The following is a 19,047-nucleotide window of genomic DNA, read 5'->3' as shown; positions in this document are numbered from 1 at the left end:
CAAAATTTCTTGGATTTTATTGCCAGCTTTTGGAAAATGAGAACTATCCATCAAGCTTTTAACAGAAAATAGCCCTGGAAATCCTCATATCGTGCAATGTATCTTTTATTACATCTATTATTCATTTATTTATGCATAGTTTAATGGGTGAATGAAAGCACTGAATTTTCAGTTTCATTCTTTTTTTTGTTTTCTTTGGTATTTTGTAGTTGCAAGCTGACTATCTGTAAACGAGACATCCAAATGAGGGACATTTATTTAACAAAGCTGATGCACATATATATGTAGAACATGTTCTCAATGTGGATAACATGAAAGGGTATAAATATATATTGTAATATTTCAAAACTGTTTAAAATAATTGGAAGTTATGCATGTTATTATTACATGCTGTAAACAATATACTGTATATGACTAACAACATCTATAACAACAGCTACATAAGCAATTATTGCTATTTGTAATAATTGTATTGCAGATTTTGCAATACAAATGGTTCCCTAATGAACTAAAAGGTAACAGATGCATCATGTGAGCACTGGGCAACTGACAGCAATTATCTACCAGCTGATGTCTACTGATCTACCCGAGGCCATGGAGGAACTTGCCATGAATCCACTGCTAATTCCTATGCACTGTGACATCATAATGCCATAAGATCCCACCCTTAAATGCAGACACAATCAGGCCCTTTGGGGAGAATCTGGCAAACAGCCATAGTTTACAGACCAAAGTGAGCAGCACAGGGAGTATCCGTGTTTATTAACATGCATGGGTGTGAAATACCTACTCGCTCTCAGGATGTTCTCCTTACTGCTGCACCGAGACTGCACCTGAAGAGGAAGAGAGAGGAGCAGGGAAAGGTTGGGGGGGAGATAGAGATAGATAGATGGTATGAGACCACAAGGGGAAGCCCCCCGAAATCTGTCCTCCACAAATGATTTTAAAACCAATGCCAGAGATTACGATATTCCTCTAAATGACCACGAACCCTGACGAAGACGAGCGCTTTCCAAGGGAGCGGTAATCGCCTATCATAATTGCCTATAAGTTATTCATACTATTGCCTTCTCAAATAACATGATATTCTTCATTATAGTCGCAAAAACCAGCAAAAGAAAGAGATAATGTCAATCAAAGCTGTATTACTGCCCTGCCTTAAGTATCATTATTGTTGTCAAGGGCTCCACTCAGGGGGCAAAACTGACAACTGCCTAAGACCCCCCCCCCCCCCCCAGGGAGGCGGGAAAGGCTCAGCCTAGCGATGAGACTCTATTCAGGACAGGCTGAGCACTAACTGCTCCCGCCAAACCCTATCTGGCCCAGGGACACCTATCTCAACTCCCCGCCTTGTCCATTTACCTACATTCTAACTATTGGTTCCAATTCCTTAAGATCTATACCAACATTCCTACCAGTGATGGGTGTGACTGACTACAAATGCAATATATACAATATAAATACAATATAACGATTCTACAATAAAATTATATCTGTCGTGACGATAATATTGAAAACGATATTAAAACAATCGCCATAACATGAATGATAGTTAAAGATGATGCTCCTTAGGCCAAAACTTCAGTGAAGGAAGTCTCTCCGTTACGATAATCGCTGGATACATCTGGACGCTGTGCACCTCTCTGACAAGGGTGGGATTCGAACCCCCAGTCCCTCATGCTGCAGAATGTCTGTCTTGATTGCGGGACGGGGGTAATGTGAAACTTACAGCAAGTTCTTTTCATATTTCTACTTTACTGAATAATTTAACTGTATAGTGGAATTGTTTATTAGTTTTCCTCAAAGGAATGCCTAGTGTCAGGGCCAGTGCCCCCCATTCCCACCACCCCCCCCCCCACCCCAGAACCCCTGACTTCTGTGAACCAACGTCCTTGGCCTAGAAGGAGCGACACACATGGGCGAAAGTCCAGCACGGTCATCTGATACACTGTTTTAGATGTAAAGAAAAATCTAATTAACTGAAAAACACTGCCACAGACACCAAAACCAACCAAACTGAGAGAGAGGGGATGGGGAGGGTGGGGGGTTAGATTGGGGGATGGGGTGGAGATGAGGTACAGCCCAGAAGAAAAGCAAAAATCAGAAACAAACTGCATCTAGATGGAATTAAATTAAGACCAAAAAAAGAGGAACTGAGGAAAACTAAGGCTGAAGAACAGAACTAAAAACCCACAAGAGATCCAACACATCACACAGCTAGTAAAAAGAGGAGAGAATGTTAGAAGGACAGACAGATCGCTACGGAGGAAAGGGTGAGTGGTGCGAGAGAGAAGAGAGTGAGAGAGAGGAACGAGGGAGGCTGAGCGGAGTTTGCGGATGGAAGCGGCTCCTTTGGAGGGAATAGTTACTCGCGAGTCGAAGGTCCGGTGGCTCCTGCGATCATCTTTAAGCCCCTCCAACCTATGGTGGAGCTAACGCATGGACAAAAACAAAAGGTTTAGAACAGACAAAGCAGAGGAAGGCAGAGGAAACAGAAATGAATTTAAATCACCAGTGAACCATTCTAAGCAAGACAAAGTGTTACGAAGGAAAATAGACAAGATCCCAGCGGGAAGAAGAAGCCAGAATTTCATGTCCATTCTCAGGGCTAAAGAGAGCCTTGTTTTTTAGGTCATGTCTATGTGACACCTAAGTTAGAGAGGGTAAAAGGGAGAAGAGGAGGAGGAGGAGAGGTGAAGATAAAAAGGAGGAAAGTGACATAAAAAGGGACACCACTTGGGCATAACGAACACCAAAAAACGTACATTAGAACTCGCTATGAAAATGTCCAGGTTGAACAACTTTGGAAGGACTTACCATTTCTCAATAAAAAATATATATTGTTTACGCGCACATGCACGGCACCCGAAATACCGGAGATGCAAATGAACTTCTCGTGAACATTTGCATTTGAATTTCATATCACAGAGATCGTCAGAGCTGCCAATATTTAAAGAACAAAATCTTGGAATTTGTCTTTTCTTAGGATGGTTCTTCTTGGACAAGAAATAAAGAAACAAAGCTGGAAGGTGGGGGGTGGGGGGTGTTGTCGGCAACGGACATCAGTAGGATCAGGGCTGTTTATTTTCAGGTCAGGTCAGGTGTTCGTCTTAACTTCCAAAATTAAGAGAATCTTTTGAAGATGAACAAAACAGGATGCATCTTTGTGGAAAAATGAAATAGCGCTGCATGTCTGACATGGGAATGAAACGTCGGAATGACGTGCGCAAACCATGAGAGATATGGATGGCGTTCAGCATTCCTATAAACCTGCGTTTCAGTTTTAAGATTAAAAAACAGCATTTCTTTTTTTTTTTTTTTTCTTCGAATTGGCGGGGCTTTGAAAATTATCGCTCTGCGTAAGTTCGCTCGGGTGTGATTTTTTTACAGGCCCGACCAAGAAAGTGACCTCTAGTGACACGATGGCCGACGGTTAACTAGAACGGACCGGATGCCTCTATTATCTGCTTGGGACACATACCCACGTGAATCCTTGCATAGGCAAGTGCGCTAAATTAAAAGATAACCATGGAGACGAGGGAGGGCTTTCGGTGCGGCGAGAGAGAGAGAGAGAGCGAGGAGGTGAGGAAGCCTGAGAAGCTAGATCAGGGGTCTCCAACTCCGGTCCTGGAGAGCTATAATCCAGGAAGGTCTTCTACCCCACCTGGCTCCAGATGAGCCACACCTATTGTCAGGTAAATGCCAGGAACAGGAGTGGCGGATCAGGAGTCAGGAAGGGTAAAAAACCTCCTGGATAGTAGCACTCCAGGACCGGAGCTGGACACCCCTGAACAAGACAGCATCCATCACCCAGGGCTGGCCCAAGGCATACATGAACTAAACAGCTGCTAAGGGCCCAGTGGCCAGCAGGGGGCCCCCCATCTGATCAGTCTGTCAGAGTGGGTCAGCTGATCAAACCCAGGTGCAAGGAATCTTCAGTCAATCAGTCCTCTAATTAGTGACCTTATTAGGGAGTTACAGCGAATAAAACTGCCCACCCCTGATGACAAACGACAACTAGGTTAATCAATCTTTCCTTAGGGCTCCAAAAAGGGTTGTGATGTCACCTGCCCTTCATCCACTCTTAATGTACACGCTGCTTTACCCGCTATTTTCCCTCTCGCTACCAAACCCACTGAAGGCTGGAGATTGAGACCCGGCCAACTGATCCTTCTCAATGACCACTCAGCTCCGTCGCTACGGGAACCAGCTCGGAGACAGCAGGCGGCAGGCGGCAGGTCAACCCCAAGCGGGAGACTTAATATGCGCGCAGGACAGTGGCCCCGTGCCCGGGATTCAGCGGCCGTCCCCAGAGCGGGCTCAGGAGCTGTCAAAGGGATCGCGTCCAAGGTGACCGCGACGCAAGGGCTGGCCGGCAACGAGACGCTGATCCCCTCATTGGGAAATCGCTAATGACATGGTATGGACGCGAGGAGAATGCTACAGGCTCGATATCCAGCCGCCGGAGATGACCGGTGCCAGAAATTCCGATAAATAGTACAGACAAACCTACAAAAAAGGGCATCAGGGAGGACAACAGACCGAAGTACATTACAGTGCAGGAAAACCGAAGGGCCGAAGCCCGGAGTGATCCAGTGCACCACTGCAGCAGCTGGGTAAAAAAATTAGGCTAAATCCCCTTCAAGAAATGAATGAAACACAAATAGAGCCTAAATACCCCGGAAGCAGGCGGCGAGGAGAACAAACAAAAGCGAACGAGTCTGGCACGAGACCCAACATTTCGGCAGTGTCACTGCCCTCCTAGCATCTTTCGGCAAAGCTCAGCTTCTCTGACTTTAGCCGACGCCCGCGTGTCTTTTCAGGGCTCGACACCGTGCAGGATGCACACCTGTTAGGAGCACAGCGGCACCTGCGATTTACGAACCACCACTATTATTATTATTATTCGGACTGCGGACTTGCTCAGTTGACTGAGCTCCCTCTTCCACACCGGGCACTGTCGCACTCCATTACCAAGCACTCGGAACCACCAGGCAGAGCTGATTATGAAACCAACATCTGTATCACAAGTGGACATTTATCAGAACGCTAACAACGTCCTGTTAGCTGTTCCTGGCCCTCCCACATAGCGCTACACATAGCTGCACTTATGCGTTCAACCCCAGTGATTGTGCCAAACAGCTACATTTTATCATCAGACGTTTGATTAATTGTAGCTAAATGAGACGGCAATTGTGCATCGACTTTTTCAGCCTAACCAGACATACTAGTGAGCATTTCTCAAAGCCAGCGTCTTTACTGTTTTACATTTATGTTAAGATACCATTTTTCGTTTCTGTATATGAGTTTTTCGTTTATTAAATTATTTCTCACACTTGTGGCCGTTTGCATTTGGATCTTAGGTGCTACTCTAACGACGTACGAGTGTCTTTGAGTAATCTGCAGGTGGCCTAAGTCTACTGAGGATCACGAGCCCCGGTCCACGGCTGCTCTCCTCCTCTGAAAGGGAAGGCTTTGAGGGAATCGTTCCGTTGGTTATTCACGGCTTGGCGAGACACAGAGGCGCGCACACGGTGGAGCAGAAGAGAACGAGCGATAAGACAGATCACTGTGGTGACGGATGGATGGATGGATGAGTGGATGATGAATGGATGAACGGATGGATGTAAGGAGAGAACCGGCCGCGGGACCCTCCCACGTCAACGGTACCATACCTTCAGCTCGCCGCTTCCCCTGCGTCTGAGCACTCTCACACGTGGCAGGTATCGGTTATACGGAGGACAGGAAATGACGGGTGACAGTGAGGCACGAGCGAGGTGGGAAAAGGTCCCGCCCACCCCCCCAGGCGGCGGCCCTATGGGCTCCAGGCCACCACGGGCCCTACAGGTGTGGGTGAGGCAAGCTGTGCTCGACCACGTGAGGACAGAGAGCAAGGTGGGCATGGCTAACCGTGAGGGACTTGTGCAGTGTCCTTGTGCCATTCTTCAGTGCTCGAACGGAAGGATACGAAACGTCCTTCGACGTCTCCTGCTGTCTGCCCTGAGGGCAAAGGGACACAGCTGTGATGCCTCCATGTGCCACGTAGGACAGCTTCAAACTTTAAACCAGCGTTTATGAGCCACATCCTGGGTTTAGTGTCTCTTTTCAGGGTTCTGGCCTTCTTAGACTATGAGGAAATGGGGTTCCCCTCCCCCTCTACAGTGTGCCAGCCAGGTTCTAGCTGGAGAGGAAGTAGGAAAATCTGATGGCTTGGTGTACTGAGGAGTCCGTTCATGCTCCACATGCTCCCAGTGAGATTGTTTCCCCCCCCCCCCCAGAAGGCCATGCCCCCACTGGGACGGGTACAATGCAACGTGAACTGTAGCACTGTGTGCTGTGCACTGGGGGGGAGGAAACGGAGGTGGCCAGTGCATGAGAGCGTGAATCGAGTTGCTTGGGCAACGGCTATAATTTTTCTAATTTATGCGTCGGTTCTCTCAGCGGTGGTGGTGTGATCTGGGTGCTGGTAGACTGCAGGAAGGTTTGCTGTTTACCTGGTCCAAGGTAGAGTACCTTGACTTGAGCGTGATGACCTCATCCAGGTGAGCCCTGAACTCTCTCCGTGAGGCCTGGAGAAAGCCACAGGATAGTCACTCGCCGAACACAGCCACACACACGCCTGTTAACATCCTCCTTACAGACAGACAGACAGACACACTCCACTCGAGCACACCTTCTCTCACTAGCGACCGTGCACTCCCACTTACTCCGCAGTCCCCAGCACGTGCACCTTTCACACCGCGCACCCCGAAGGGCTTTTCCTCACATCCTCTCATCTGCGCACCTGGCACGTTTAAAGTCACACACGTACACAAGGGTGAGGGATCCACTGCACTAGGCTGGGACACGGACAACCAGTGAAATCGATGGCGGATGAATGGAAAACAAGGCGATCGCACAGAAACAAAAATGCCACGGTGAGAACAGAGAGGGCCGGGGATGTGGAGTATTACTCATGATGACGATAAATGTTGGGAAAAAAAAACAATCAGGGCTCACTTAAATATAGAAATAAAAGTCTACTACCATCTAGTTGCGTCAAAGAAGCAAAAACAACACTGATAATTAGTCAATTTGTTCATTTTTCATCATTCACCCACAATTACTTGAAAAGGTTGATGCAAAAACACCTGCATAGGTCGACATTGTACTACATGCAGGCTGAGGAAATGTGTAAATTTATTCTGATAAATTCTGCAGCTGAACACTGATGCATCTGGGGAAAGATGACACCCCCCACCGCTAAAGCCTGTGACAAAAAGATTACTAAACTCCGCCTACAGGAGTTTGGAGACTACAGGACACTGGGTCAGTGTGCCCATGACGTGACTGCAGAAACTATGAGTAACAGGAAGCAAAATTTTAATGCTCAACCCTGTCAAAAGTCTGGGGGGGAGGGGAGTCGGTATAATAATTTAATATAAATAAAAAAAAAATGGGCATAGGACCCTTTTCCTAAAACCTACAAACAAACAGAACTGCCACAAAAGCATTAGAAGCTCTTGTCAGTAAAACGAATATATAAATATTAAAATTTAACGAGTCAAATGGGCCAATGTGTGTGTGGAATGTGAGATGAAGTGCCGGATGGAGAGCACCCCCCCCCCCCGAGCAGCAGTGAGGGGCGTAACCAGCAGTGGGCCGGGGGGGGGGGGGGGGAGGAGCTCGGAGCTACGAGCAGATGGTGGTGCAGTAAAACACATGCAAGAGTACCTCAGTAACACTATAGGTGGATGAGCTTGAGGGAAGCCGGGCCTGGTTGCCATGGTAGTGGGGGGGGGGGGGGGGTTGAGGGGAGGTGGAAAGAGAAGAGGGTTAACAAAGCAGCAGCGAGCAGGAGACACGGCGCCCCCCAGGTTTGGAGGACCACAGTGCATCTCACATTGACGCACAGAATTTTGGGTGTGGGCAGGATGGAAGGGCACATTCAGGACAACAGGGCAGAAGATGGGACTCCACCTCACTGCAAAATTAATGCCATGTAATGATCAGTCGTTATTTTCTAGTGGAAGCGGCGTGACCTTCAGTTTAGAGAAGCTTTAGAGAGCTGAGGGCAAAATGAACACAATGACCGAAGTATAATTCCCCCTGGAAAATGAAATCACCACAGGCATCAGAAAAACAAAAACAAACACTATGGTATAAATTACAGTTGTGCCTATCAGAAGTGTGGGAGATTTTTTTATATATACATCTCCCACACTTTTGATAGACACAACTGTATTTTATATATATATATAAATATATGAGATATATGACATATATATATGAGAGATGGTGTAGCGGAGACCAAGGGGGTGGCAGTGGATGAAGCCATGCACCTTCTGAAGGTCTACAGAGAAGATACTCGGCACAGTGCCAGACGCATCTGCTCCTTCAGCTCACTCCACATCCAGCAACTGCGCATGGGGTTTTCAACCATTCCACAGATGGAGGAACAGAATTTTATCACTGATTTTATAATTTTTAAATCATTATCATGCTGTTTTTGACAGATGATTTCACCCACAGGCAAGCGAAACCGTACAATTTCACCCGTTAGCCACTGATACGGGCAGCTTTTGTGCTACCAAATTCTGTAGGAAATCCTTTTAATTGGCACCCTTAGTTTGTCCTTAGCTACCTGGCTAACCTCTGCCCCCCCCCCCCCCCCAAGCACAGAAACCGTGCTGCGTTCTCCTGTCCAGAGCAGCTCCTGGGATCCTAAAGGTTATTTTCCTCTTGCCCCCCCACTGCCTCACTCATGCCCTCATGCTCGGAGGGGTGACGCTCTTCGACCAGTTTCTCCGGCTTTGTTACATCTCTTTCCTTTTCCTTTCCCCCCGTAAGGCTGTCGGCCGCTAGGGGGAGGGTCATTACGCTCATTCCTCACATGCTAATGCCACTGTGTCAGTATGAAAAGGTCCGCCAGACTCTGACCCGCGATTTTGCTTCTGAGACTGAAATCTGTGGCTCAGTGGGTTATAATGCTGTGCATGTGACCAGAAAGTCCCAGAGACGGGAGACTGATCTCACCTCTGGTTCCCCAACAAGGCCCATCGCCCCCCAAATTCTTCAGCATCTGCCCCGGCTTTCACAGTTGTACATCATTTTGGATAAAAGCATCTGCTAAATAAGTGATATGTAAATATAAATGTTCCGATAACCCTGAAACAAATGAGAGGTGATCCCAAGGAATGAGGAACCGAACCAAGCACTGAGAATAATCAGAGCTAAACTAGCATAGCAATAGTTCTGTTTCCACAGGTGAGGCTGCGCACACAAAAAATGCCATCACTAAACATGGCGGCGCACACAAAAATGCCATCATCACTAAACATGGCGGCGCACACAAAAATGCCATCACTAAACAGGGCGGCGAGTCCTTAGCTGGAGCCTTACACACAATCACAGCCTCAGGTTCAAGGCAGGAGCTACGGCAAACATGATATGAGTGGCCTGTCCACACATCTACCACGTGACACGCTTGGTGACACGCCTGTACGTCAAGAGCGGGAGGATGCAGCGGGAAAGCTTTAAGCGGTGTTATGTGTGTAAATTACTGGGGCCACCTCAAGGACATTGCCTCTCCTCCAGAGGACCTCCTCCATCACTGTCGACGGGGTGAGTGGAACACGTGGGCCAGACCAACGTGCTCGAGGTGATGAATGGGTATTGATGGAGGAAGGTGATGGATTCACTCACACTTGCACCCTAACAGAGACACCATCCTGGACCATCCTTCTGGTGGCGCACGTGAGGGAACGCAAAACACAGACACCAGGCAGAGGGGCGGGACGCTGGGTCTTCAGTCTCCATCCCAAACCAAGGTGGCCACCTAATCCCTGTCTGTGACACTATGCGCTACTTCAGCTTTTACAAACTACTTAAAAACCGAAAGGCTCCAATGGTCGGCTAAATTCTTTGGTTCGTGTTGTACTTTTATTGGTCTGTTTCCTCGATTGAAAGATTTATCCACCTGCTTCCCATTAACATTAATGACACGTGCATGATTATTGGAGACTGACCAATCAGCACACAGCAAGAAGGTCATTTTAAGTGAAATGGTAGTTTACAAGCCCTGTCGTACCACATAGTGCCCGTCCTGACATGGATTGGGCGGTCACCCTATCCCAAACTGCCGCCCCAACCCCACCTCAGTCAGTCTGTGGGGTATACGTCTATTTGTAACGCCGTACTTTCAGAGGCTTGGGGCTGTGCCCTTAGGGACACTGGTGGCTTCCCCTCACCCAACCCAAACACAAAAGAACGGACCTCTGGGATTCCTGCAAATCACCCCACGATCACCACGGATCAGCCCGGCTTGGGGCGGGCGGACAGATCTGTCATCCAGTGCACCTGAGCTTCAGACACACTTAACAGACCCACGAGGTAGGAAGGAGCACAGTGACTCATGTCACAGGCTAGTAACCTGATGGTTGCCGGGTGAAACCTCAGGGGAAGCTGTGATAAGCAGAGCGAGCTGAGCGAAAGTGGCCCAGCAGAAGAGCTGAACAACGGTTAAAAACTGACTCAAGTGCCAGAAAAATAACCAACAGCATGCAGACTGTCACGGTGACTCAGGAGCGTCTGAGCGCGAGTGGGTTTGCTTCCTCCCTGCATCCTGCTACACAGTCGCATGTGTTACATATCTTCTTACCTCTCAAGTCCGCCTCACGGGGAAGGGACAGGCGCTGGGGACCAGCCAATCGGCTGCCGGCCGCGGAATCAGCCGCGCAATCCATCTGCGGAGGCGAAAGTGAACCCTGGCTGCCTCGTCTTCAGCGGCTCGACGAGGAGAAAATAAAAATCTGCCGGGATCAGCAGTTCCCGCCGGCTGGGCTCCGGTGCCGGGGGCCCACCACGCTTACCGGCCAGACGCGATGGTGTGCGGACCAGTGGAGCGGTTTATAACCCGCTCAGGGCTGAGCAGCTCCGGTGCACCCCCCCTCCCCCTCCCCAACCATTCTGTTATCTCCCAATGACATCCCCGCAGACACAATTCCAAAACCAAGTACCTCATTCCGTCTGGACAAGGAGGGAGACAGCGTATCAGTACTGAGTCGACCCAAAAACCATATAAACGCCACGGGAAACGATTCACTGCTGTTCACAAAAGGCGTTTAGAGGCCCATCAGTGACATCACCTTCACCGTGTGGCTCCTGTAGAAGGTGACTACAGTCACAGAGGGCACAGGCTGGGAGAGACACCATCGTTTATATCCATCCTGTTTGGGCCAATCGTGCACAATCTTAGCCGCGGCCACGGAACTCCAATGCATCTTCTGCACATAATGCATGCATGAGTGCGGCATGCAGCTGTAAAACACGGGTAGTAAGCGGACTCCGCGCGTAAAGACATATTAATGCCCCACGATATCGACTGCTACATCTCACTCTGTACAACTCAGTCACACGCAAAAACAGATGCACACGCAGGCGAACTTTAAAGTCAAGACAAGAAATTATAGCCACTAAGGAGAAATTAAACAAACTCAAAAAGGTGACCCCATGTGTCTAGAGGGAGAGAGTGCACAGTGCATCGCTGCCCCGCTCACCCCCCGGCACAAGCCCTTGTGTGCATCCTGTGCACGAACAACCTCGAGAAAAGTAAACGTTGGCACGGAGGAGGGTAGGACAGAGTAGACAAACAGCCGAAACCGTACGTGACGTTAGGAGTGAGTGTGACAGCGGCGTTTTCGCTGTGTGCAAACCGTCTGCCTACTTGACAGCCTGAGTAGGCAGCGGTGACACACTGCAGAGCTTCCGAACAGCAGCCATCCGCGAGCGCCGCTTCAGATCATTCCCTGAGGAACGGACCCGTGTGGACTCCCGGCCGGTCCCGGTCCAGAATAGCGCCCTCCCAACCCCCACCAACATTCCAGATCAACTGGCAGAATGTGCACCCCACTGAAGCCAGGACAAGGCTCCCAGGTGCCAAGCACACGCTCGGATTCAAATCTCTACGGTCTCGTACACCAGTCTAGCCTTTTGATGCACCACAGGGACAAATTGAGCACCTGGCCAATCACTCAGCAGCCGTCAACCTGCAGCCAGCCACTGCGCTACACTTCATACACACAGGCAGAGACACGCACAGACACGCACAAACACTCACACACTCGTCTTCCCCAGTCGTGAAGGCACACGCAGCACAGGAGGAGAGGAGATACTCACCATGCTTTCGCTTGACTCCGAAAAGCGACTAACTCTCCCACACACATGCAGTACACACAGATGGAGAGAAAGGAGAGAGAGAGAGGGGGGGGGGGGGGGAGAATCGAGAACCAGAGAGGAAGAGAGAATGAGCAGAGGAACAGAGGAAGAGTGAGCAGGGAAGAGAGTGAGAAAGGGAGGAGGAAATGAATGAGCGAACAGCACCGGGGGCTAATGTTGGGCGTAGCAGCACAGAACGGCAGTAACTTACAGCGAAGTGTCTGCCTGGATTTGGGGGGGGGGGGGGGGGGGGGGTACTCCATTCAGATACATCTCTATCTTGGTGCCCAGGTGCTCTGGCTTCAGTGAAGCGGATGCTCAGGAGGATGGAGAGAGAAACAGGTGCAGGGGCTCCCCCCTCCACCCCCCCTCCCCCCAAACCCCATGCAGGACTACATCGCTCCCATAACAAACGAGTTGGCCAACAAACCCACTGCCTACATAATTTTACACCAAAGTGATTTCTGATGGGGGGGGGGGGGATTCCCAAATACAGTAATTATTTAATGCCGTTTATGCCTTCAGACATAGGATCAGATACAGAATTTAGACTATTACCTGCCTTTGGCTTGTCACAATCCTGTCCCGTGTGAACAAATGTGTGTGGGATTTAAGGGGACAGCACAGGACAGGGCAGGACAAGGCAGGATAAGGCAGGACAGGATAGGATAGGGTAAGGCAGGACAGGGCAGGACAGGATAAGGCAGGACAAGGCAGGACAGGGCAGGACAGGGCAGGACAAGATAAGGCAGGACAGGACAGGATAAGGCAGGACAAGATAGGATAAGGCAGGACAAGGCAGGACAGGATAAGGCAGGACAGGATAAGGCAGGACAGGGCAGGACAAGGCAGGTCAGGGCAGGACAGGGCAGGACAAGGCAGGTCAGGGCAGGACAGGGAAGGACAGGGCAGGACAAGGCAGGACAGGATAAGGCAGGACAAGGCAGGACAGGACAGGACAGGACAGGACAGAATGGAATAGAACAGTGCTGTATGCAGATTTTCCTTTCATCCACCCCATCTTACTTTCTATGACAGGATAAAATAGGAATAGGATTAGCAATAGAATTGGATTAGGAATAGAACAGGACAGGAATAGGATAGGAATAGAATAGAAATAGGAACAGAACAGAACGGAAAGGAACAGTGATACTTTATTGATCCCTGTAGGGAAATTCTCTCTTCACCCACCCCAGCTTGCTCTCCATGAGACACACAGACATGTATAGTTAAGAGCAAGCTTGGGAGCCACAATGCAGGGTCAGCCAGTGCTGCAGTGACCCCGGAGCCGGAGGTCAAGGGGCCTGCTCAGAGGCCCAATGGTGGCATCTGTCAGGATTCATACTGGTGATCTTCCAATCAGGGATACAGGCCCCCAAGAGCGGTACGCGACACACTTCCGTCCACCTTTTCCAAGGTAACGCCACCTCTTGCCCTCTGCTCTTCTCGACCTCGATCGCATCGAAGTGACTGGACTCCAAATCTCATAAATTCCATCCAGTCAGAGATGGGGGTTTATTTCCATGAGTGTCTCTTAGGGGCAAACTGACAGTATAGCCCAGTCAAGCCTGCCAAAATCCCATCATGACCTCGAAAGGCCGCTTCGCCCTGACTGAGACCTTGCCCTGTATGCTGCTTGCAGTTGATTTGTGGGACTTCATCCATAAACATCACTGCACGTGGAGAAGGTGAGGGAGGTCGCTGCCCTGTAACTGTAATTCATTCGCACCCGAGACACACCTAGCCTGCACTGCTCTTACTTAACTCCTCCTTACTATAGGTGGAGAGCAGAGCTGCTGTTGCAGAGCTGACAGCTCCAGATGCATGAGTCTGGTCTGACAACTCAAATAAAGCCCTTCCGGAGAATTCCAGGCGACATGCCGGCTGGCCCTTTCCCAGGACGTGCCCGTCTCCGTGACGGAGAACACACCCGGCCGCCATCTCCATGCCAGCGCATCGGCTGCCAGATTTTCAGTGCTTAGGTTAGCTGGATAACTTAAGCCAAGCATGAAAACTGTCCAATAGGAGGAGAGGTAAACAACCATCATATTGGACAATCCTTAGATTTGGCTTAAGATATCTGGCTAATGAAAAAAAATCTACTTTGTGGAATACCCCTGGTCTCATCTACAAGAAAAGCTATTTTTGCTTGTAAGGAAAAATTAAACTCCATCTTATTTTTTTTAAAGGTCATCAATGACTGTGTTCTACCTGAAGAATGACTTACATGCTAATTGCTCATGACCAGCATCTATCCATGGCTTCTGCAACATCAAGGTACCCTAACCTTTACCCATAACCCCAACAGCACCCCCGCCCTCAATCATGGAAATCCTGTCTTTATGCAATGAGCAGCAATATTTTCAGCACATCTCAGTTCTTCATTCAAGATGCACACACACACGCACGCACGCACACACACACACACACACGCGCACACATGCATGCAGATTAGGTAGATAAATATCTTTGTGGGGACTCTCCATTTATCCATTATAGGCATAACTCTAATCCCAACTATGATGACCTTAACCCCTACCCAGCCCTAATCTTAACCATAAATAACCAAACAACTTTTGAATTTTTTAGTTTTTTGATTGGATTCGTAGATTTTTTATAAAATTCTGCTTCCCTTGTGGGAACTGAAAAATGCCCCCACAAAGTCAAAACAACAGGTTTTTATCGCACTGTGGGAACATTTGGTCCCCACAATGGAATATATACATGCCCACACACATTTTTCTTCCTGAACAAATTCACTAATCATCTGAGTCTCAGATTTTCCTTTGTGAGACTCAATTACGATTACAAACCAGACTAAGGAAGGCAGGCACCAGAAGGGAACCTCTTATCTTAGTTTGACACGGACGTGGGAACTCCACATCCTGGCCAGGGGAACTCAGGGGAACCCAGTCATCAGTGTAGGAAGATGCACAAATATGACAAATTTGCAGAAAAATCTTAAGAATCCATGAGGTTTACACTTCCATCCATTTATCCATCCATCCATGCATCCATGCATGGTTCACATACTGAGGTTATATTTACATTTAACTGAATTAATTTAAAAACTATGGTAGATTAAATGATTTTAAATCAATGCTTTTGAAGCAGTTGAAGACATTTCTTGTGAAGAAAACAGATGACTGTGATCGGCTTCATAATGAGGAACATCGGCAGAGTGGATTCCGTTTTCTGTCGTACATTAGCTGTTGAACTGCATCCCCCAGCCCCTCTGACAAAGCCAAGCCTGCCATTTACACAGCAAATCTGTAATGTTACATTACCTGCAATGTCAATATCACCACCGCATAGATTATTCTAGAGGGCCGAGTCCTTTGTATGACCTGACACACACACACACACACACACACACACACACACACACACACACACAGACACACACACAGACACACACACAGACACACACACAGATATCCAAACAAGCACAACTGACACAGGTGATAGAAGAATGAGAGAAAGAGACAGATGGACAGATGAGGTAGAACTTAGTCTGGCTCTGAGGAGCAGCAGAGAGGAGCTGAAGGCTGTGAGGGAGATTAGTGACAGACGTGCCGATCTTTGCAGACAGCGGAAAGCTGGCATTGCCCTTCTCTCCAGACACAGGAGAGCCCCCCCGGGACACCCTACCCCCCTACAACCTCGGCACAGTCAAAATGGACTGAAGGTGGGGAGGAATGAATGGAACAGTCGCCACGGCGACGGGTGACGATTCCTCCTCGTTTCCGTGGCGCCCACCTGCTACCGCAAACCAAATGAAATGAGGTGTTATAGTGACAAGGAGAGGTGATCCAAGAGGAATGGGCAAACCTTTGTAGTGTTTATGTCCCAAACCGAACCGCCCTCCCACTAAGCCCCAACCTCACCAGCTCTTCTAGCTCACATCCTTCCCAGCACACAAACAAACATCCATGTTTGTTTACAATCCACCACCGTTAAAAGAACGTCCAAATAACCTACTGTTTTACACCATGATTCATGAGCCTGGAAGCACTACATAAATCCCAAACGGCTGCATCAAATCATGAATGTAGGAAAGCAGATCTGCAGATAAATTAAACTCTTGACATAAAACAAATGCAAACACATTGTGGGACCATATCATTGTACATTAATCATACAGTGATAAGATGCTGAGCTGGGGGCACCAATGACTGATATTTGACTCTTTGTAGGCGCGCCTCCCCCAACCAATCAGGAGCCTCTGCTGTCATGAATAGACCAATGGGTAAAAAGCAGAGGGGGAGGGAGAGCATGGGGAGGAGGGGTTTCTTGACAACCCAATAATCATTCAGGCAAAGAGCCCTGGTGCGAGTGCACTTATGACGCTAGCTCAATGTCAACCCCCACAGTGCCCTCCACCCCCCAATGGTCACATGACCGGACCGGACCTGCCCTCCCCACCCCACCCCCCCAGATTTGAGGTAGGAGGTGGCTCAGGCAGGAAATGTCAGCAGGGGGGTGGGGGATTGCGGGAAGTGATAGCAGTGAAGGGGGAGTGGGTGTGGGTCGGGGGTTGGGTGGTACGAGCAGCCAGATAAGTGTGTCACTCACTTTGGGTGTGGGGCAGGACGCGGTGGAGAGGCGGGAGGTGGCCTGGGCACGAGGCGACTCCGAAGGCGTGGTGCTGAGAGAGGCCGTGTCCCGAGGCAGCACCTGGACACCCCGGGAGATGATGGAGTCTGGGATCTGCCCCAGCAAAACAAACACACGCAGAAAGGCATCTTTAGAGGATGGAACATATAGAGCAGCGGAGACACAGGAAACTACCATTTAGCTATTTAGCAGAGACGCTTTTATCCAAAGCAAAGTACAACTGAAAGTGGGGTCAGACAGTCCCCGGCGCAGATGGAGGTAAAGGGTCTTGCACAAGGACCCAACGAGGAAATCACTCTGCCGACCCAGGGATTTGAACCACCGACATTCCGACCACGGCCACACCCACTGAGCCACACACCGCTCCATGTCTGGTCATGGTTTGCAGGAGGAAACTGGTCGGCCCCCAAAACAGCGGCTTGGCACAGCTCAGCTTGGGTCATAACAAGCACAGATGGCCTTTGACCTACACGATTTCAATGGATGACTCTCCACGCAGCCAGATTAGCTCTTCCTACTTTCTCTGTCTTTCCTTCCTTCCTTCTTTCTTTCTTTAATTCTGTCTTTCCTCCCAGTACTACCATAAGAGCTTCCGTTAATCTATAACATCACACACTCCTATACTGCTATGCTTTGGGGCAGCAACAGCAGACGGAAGCACTGAGTAAAATAATGTAATGAAAGATGAAAGTAACGGGATTGTAGGGAAACGTAAACGCGACCACAAAGCGCTCAGACACACAGGCCTGTCAAAAATAACATCGGCTGCCACCATGGAGGCTCGACTCAACACAGGAGATTCTTAGGATGAACTGGAACGCAGAACTAGGCCAAGACAAAGACAATAATGGAGCATAATAATGAAGATGATTGGAGCACAACATCGCTGGCTTCCCACCCGCGCCGGGCGGCAAATCATCAGGGCAAACGGCACTTTCACATGCCATTAATTTCTATTCGTGACTAAACATGCCCTGTGATTTTTGTGAAAAAAGAATATGGGTTGGGGTTATTAATAACTATGACTGTGCAGCATCGACGATAACTGGTGGTGTTTACATTTGCATGTTTTAGACACGAAAGTATTCAGGGGCCACTGAACACTGGAACTGCTTCAAAAACAGCAGCAATGAAGACCGAGCGCTCGTGAGACAATTATGAGTGAGGAAACTTGACGGGGGCGGGGGGGGGGGGCATGAAAATGGGACGACACACAGAGACACCGGCAGCAAAGCCGGTCACAGGTGCAATGTGGGAACTAAGAGGACAGTGAGGACGAGCAGACGAGGTCCCTCAGAGGGGGGTGACAGCCTCCGGCCGGGTGAACTTCAGAGCTAGAGGCGTCCTTCAGCCCCAAAACAGAATCGGTGGCTGTTAATCTTCACGCACAAAGAACCTACTAACCTCCACTCTAAATATAATCACCCGGTTGCAGGCGGTGACTCAACGTCTCAGCATCGCCGCTTCTCCTGCACGCAGCCGGGCTCTCGTTCTTCACTCCTCCCTGACTTCCCATCTCTTCTCCTCTTTCTCTGGCCATCTGTCCACCGCTCCTCCACCCCCCCCCCCCCCCCCAACCCCCCCTTACGCCCCAAATGAGCCACAAGCTCTCATCCTTGGGCCCTCAGTGGTGCTAAGCTACCAACTGCTGTCAGAACAGCAGAGTCACTCAACACCCCACCGGCCTCTAAAGGCTCCAGCGTGGGCTACACCTGTCTTCACTTAGCCTGGATCTATCCTCATTCCTAGCCAGGCTTTAGCACGCTTTAATGCTGCAGCTCTGCTTGAAAATGTATTATCAGCTATCAGGTTACTATTATTGATTTTGTTGAGGCAATTGTGATATAACAATTTATTATACAGTGACCTGCATGCCGCACGTCTTTCCTATCTACTCAAGCCATACTAGGCAGCCTTGGTTAAGGGGAGCTGACAGGTAAATCAATACAAATAATTACTCTGGTGTTGTCCTTTCGAGGGTCGCAGTGGATGCGATGTTGCCATGGAGACCGCCCACTTGACCGCTGAGGGTACGGAGCATTTGAAGGGCAAGAGGAAGCTTGTTGCACACGGGATACAGGTGTGTGATGTCGGGCTGGGAGAATGACCTCGGAGGGAGGTCCCTGGTTCTTACCAGCTGCGGCGCGTCGTCGCAGACGGAATGACAGGCGTGAGAGGTGAGGCTGAGAATGGACCGCCCACCTTTCGCCATGACGTCGGTGTGCTGTGGGTGTG

At 49.3% G+C, this 19,047-nt stretch overlaps 1 protein-coding gene across 9 annotated transcripts in view; it reads right to left on the bottom strand.

Moving 5' to 3' along the window:
- The window catches only part of gphna (gephyrin a), a 69,785-nt gene that overhangs the window by 18,967 nt on the left and 31,771 nt on the right, over nucleotides 1–19,047 (bottom strand). Inside the window, exons 8-15 of one of the 9 annotated variants that reach the window (XM_072699046.1) lie at nucleotides 18,947–19,047; nucleotides 18,771–18,836; nucleotides 16,771–16,905; nucleotides 7,714–7,755; nucleotides 6,495–6,569; nucleotides 5,911–6,000; nucleotides 2,370–2,432; nucleotides 791–833 (exon numbers count right to left, since the gene is read on the bottom strand). The exon at nucleotides 18,947–19,047 is cut by the window's right edge and continues 10 nt beyond it. In XM_072699046.1, coding sequence (XP_072555147.1) covers nucleotides 791–833; nucleotides 2,370–2,432; nucleotides 5,911–6,000; nucleotides 6,495–6,569; nucleotides 7,714–7,755; nucleotides 16,771–16,905; nucleotides 18,771–18,836; nucleotides 18,947–19,047 — 615 coding nt within the window. The remainder of the gene's footprint in view (nucleotides 1–790; nucleotides 834–2,369; nucleotides 2,433–5,910; nucleotides 6,001–6,494; nucleotides 6,570–7,713; nucleotides 7,756–16,770; nucleotides 16,906–18,770; nucleotides 18,837–18,946) is intronic. The other 8 variants (XM_072699047.1, XM_072699048.1, XM_023825283.2 and 5 more) reach the window with 8 other exon arrangements.

The sequence above is a fragment of the Paramormyrops kingsleyae genome, chromosome 14 (genome assembly GCF_048594095.1).
Source record: "Paramormyrops kingsleyae isolate MSU_618 chromosome 14, PKINGS_0.4, whole genome shotgun sequence".
Lineage (NCBI taxonomy): Eukaryota > Metazoa > Chordata > Actinopteri > Osteoglossiformes > Mormyridae > Paramormyrops > Paramormyrops kingsleyae.
The sequence above is the reverse complement of the archived record's forward strand: the minus strand, read 5'-3'. Positions and strand labels throughout refer to the sequence as shown.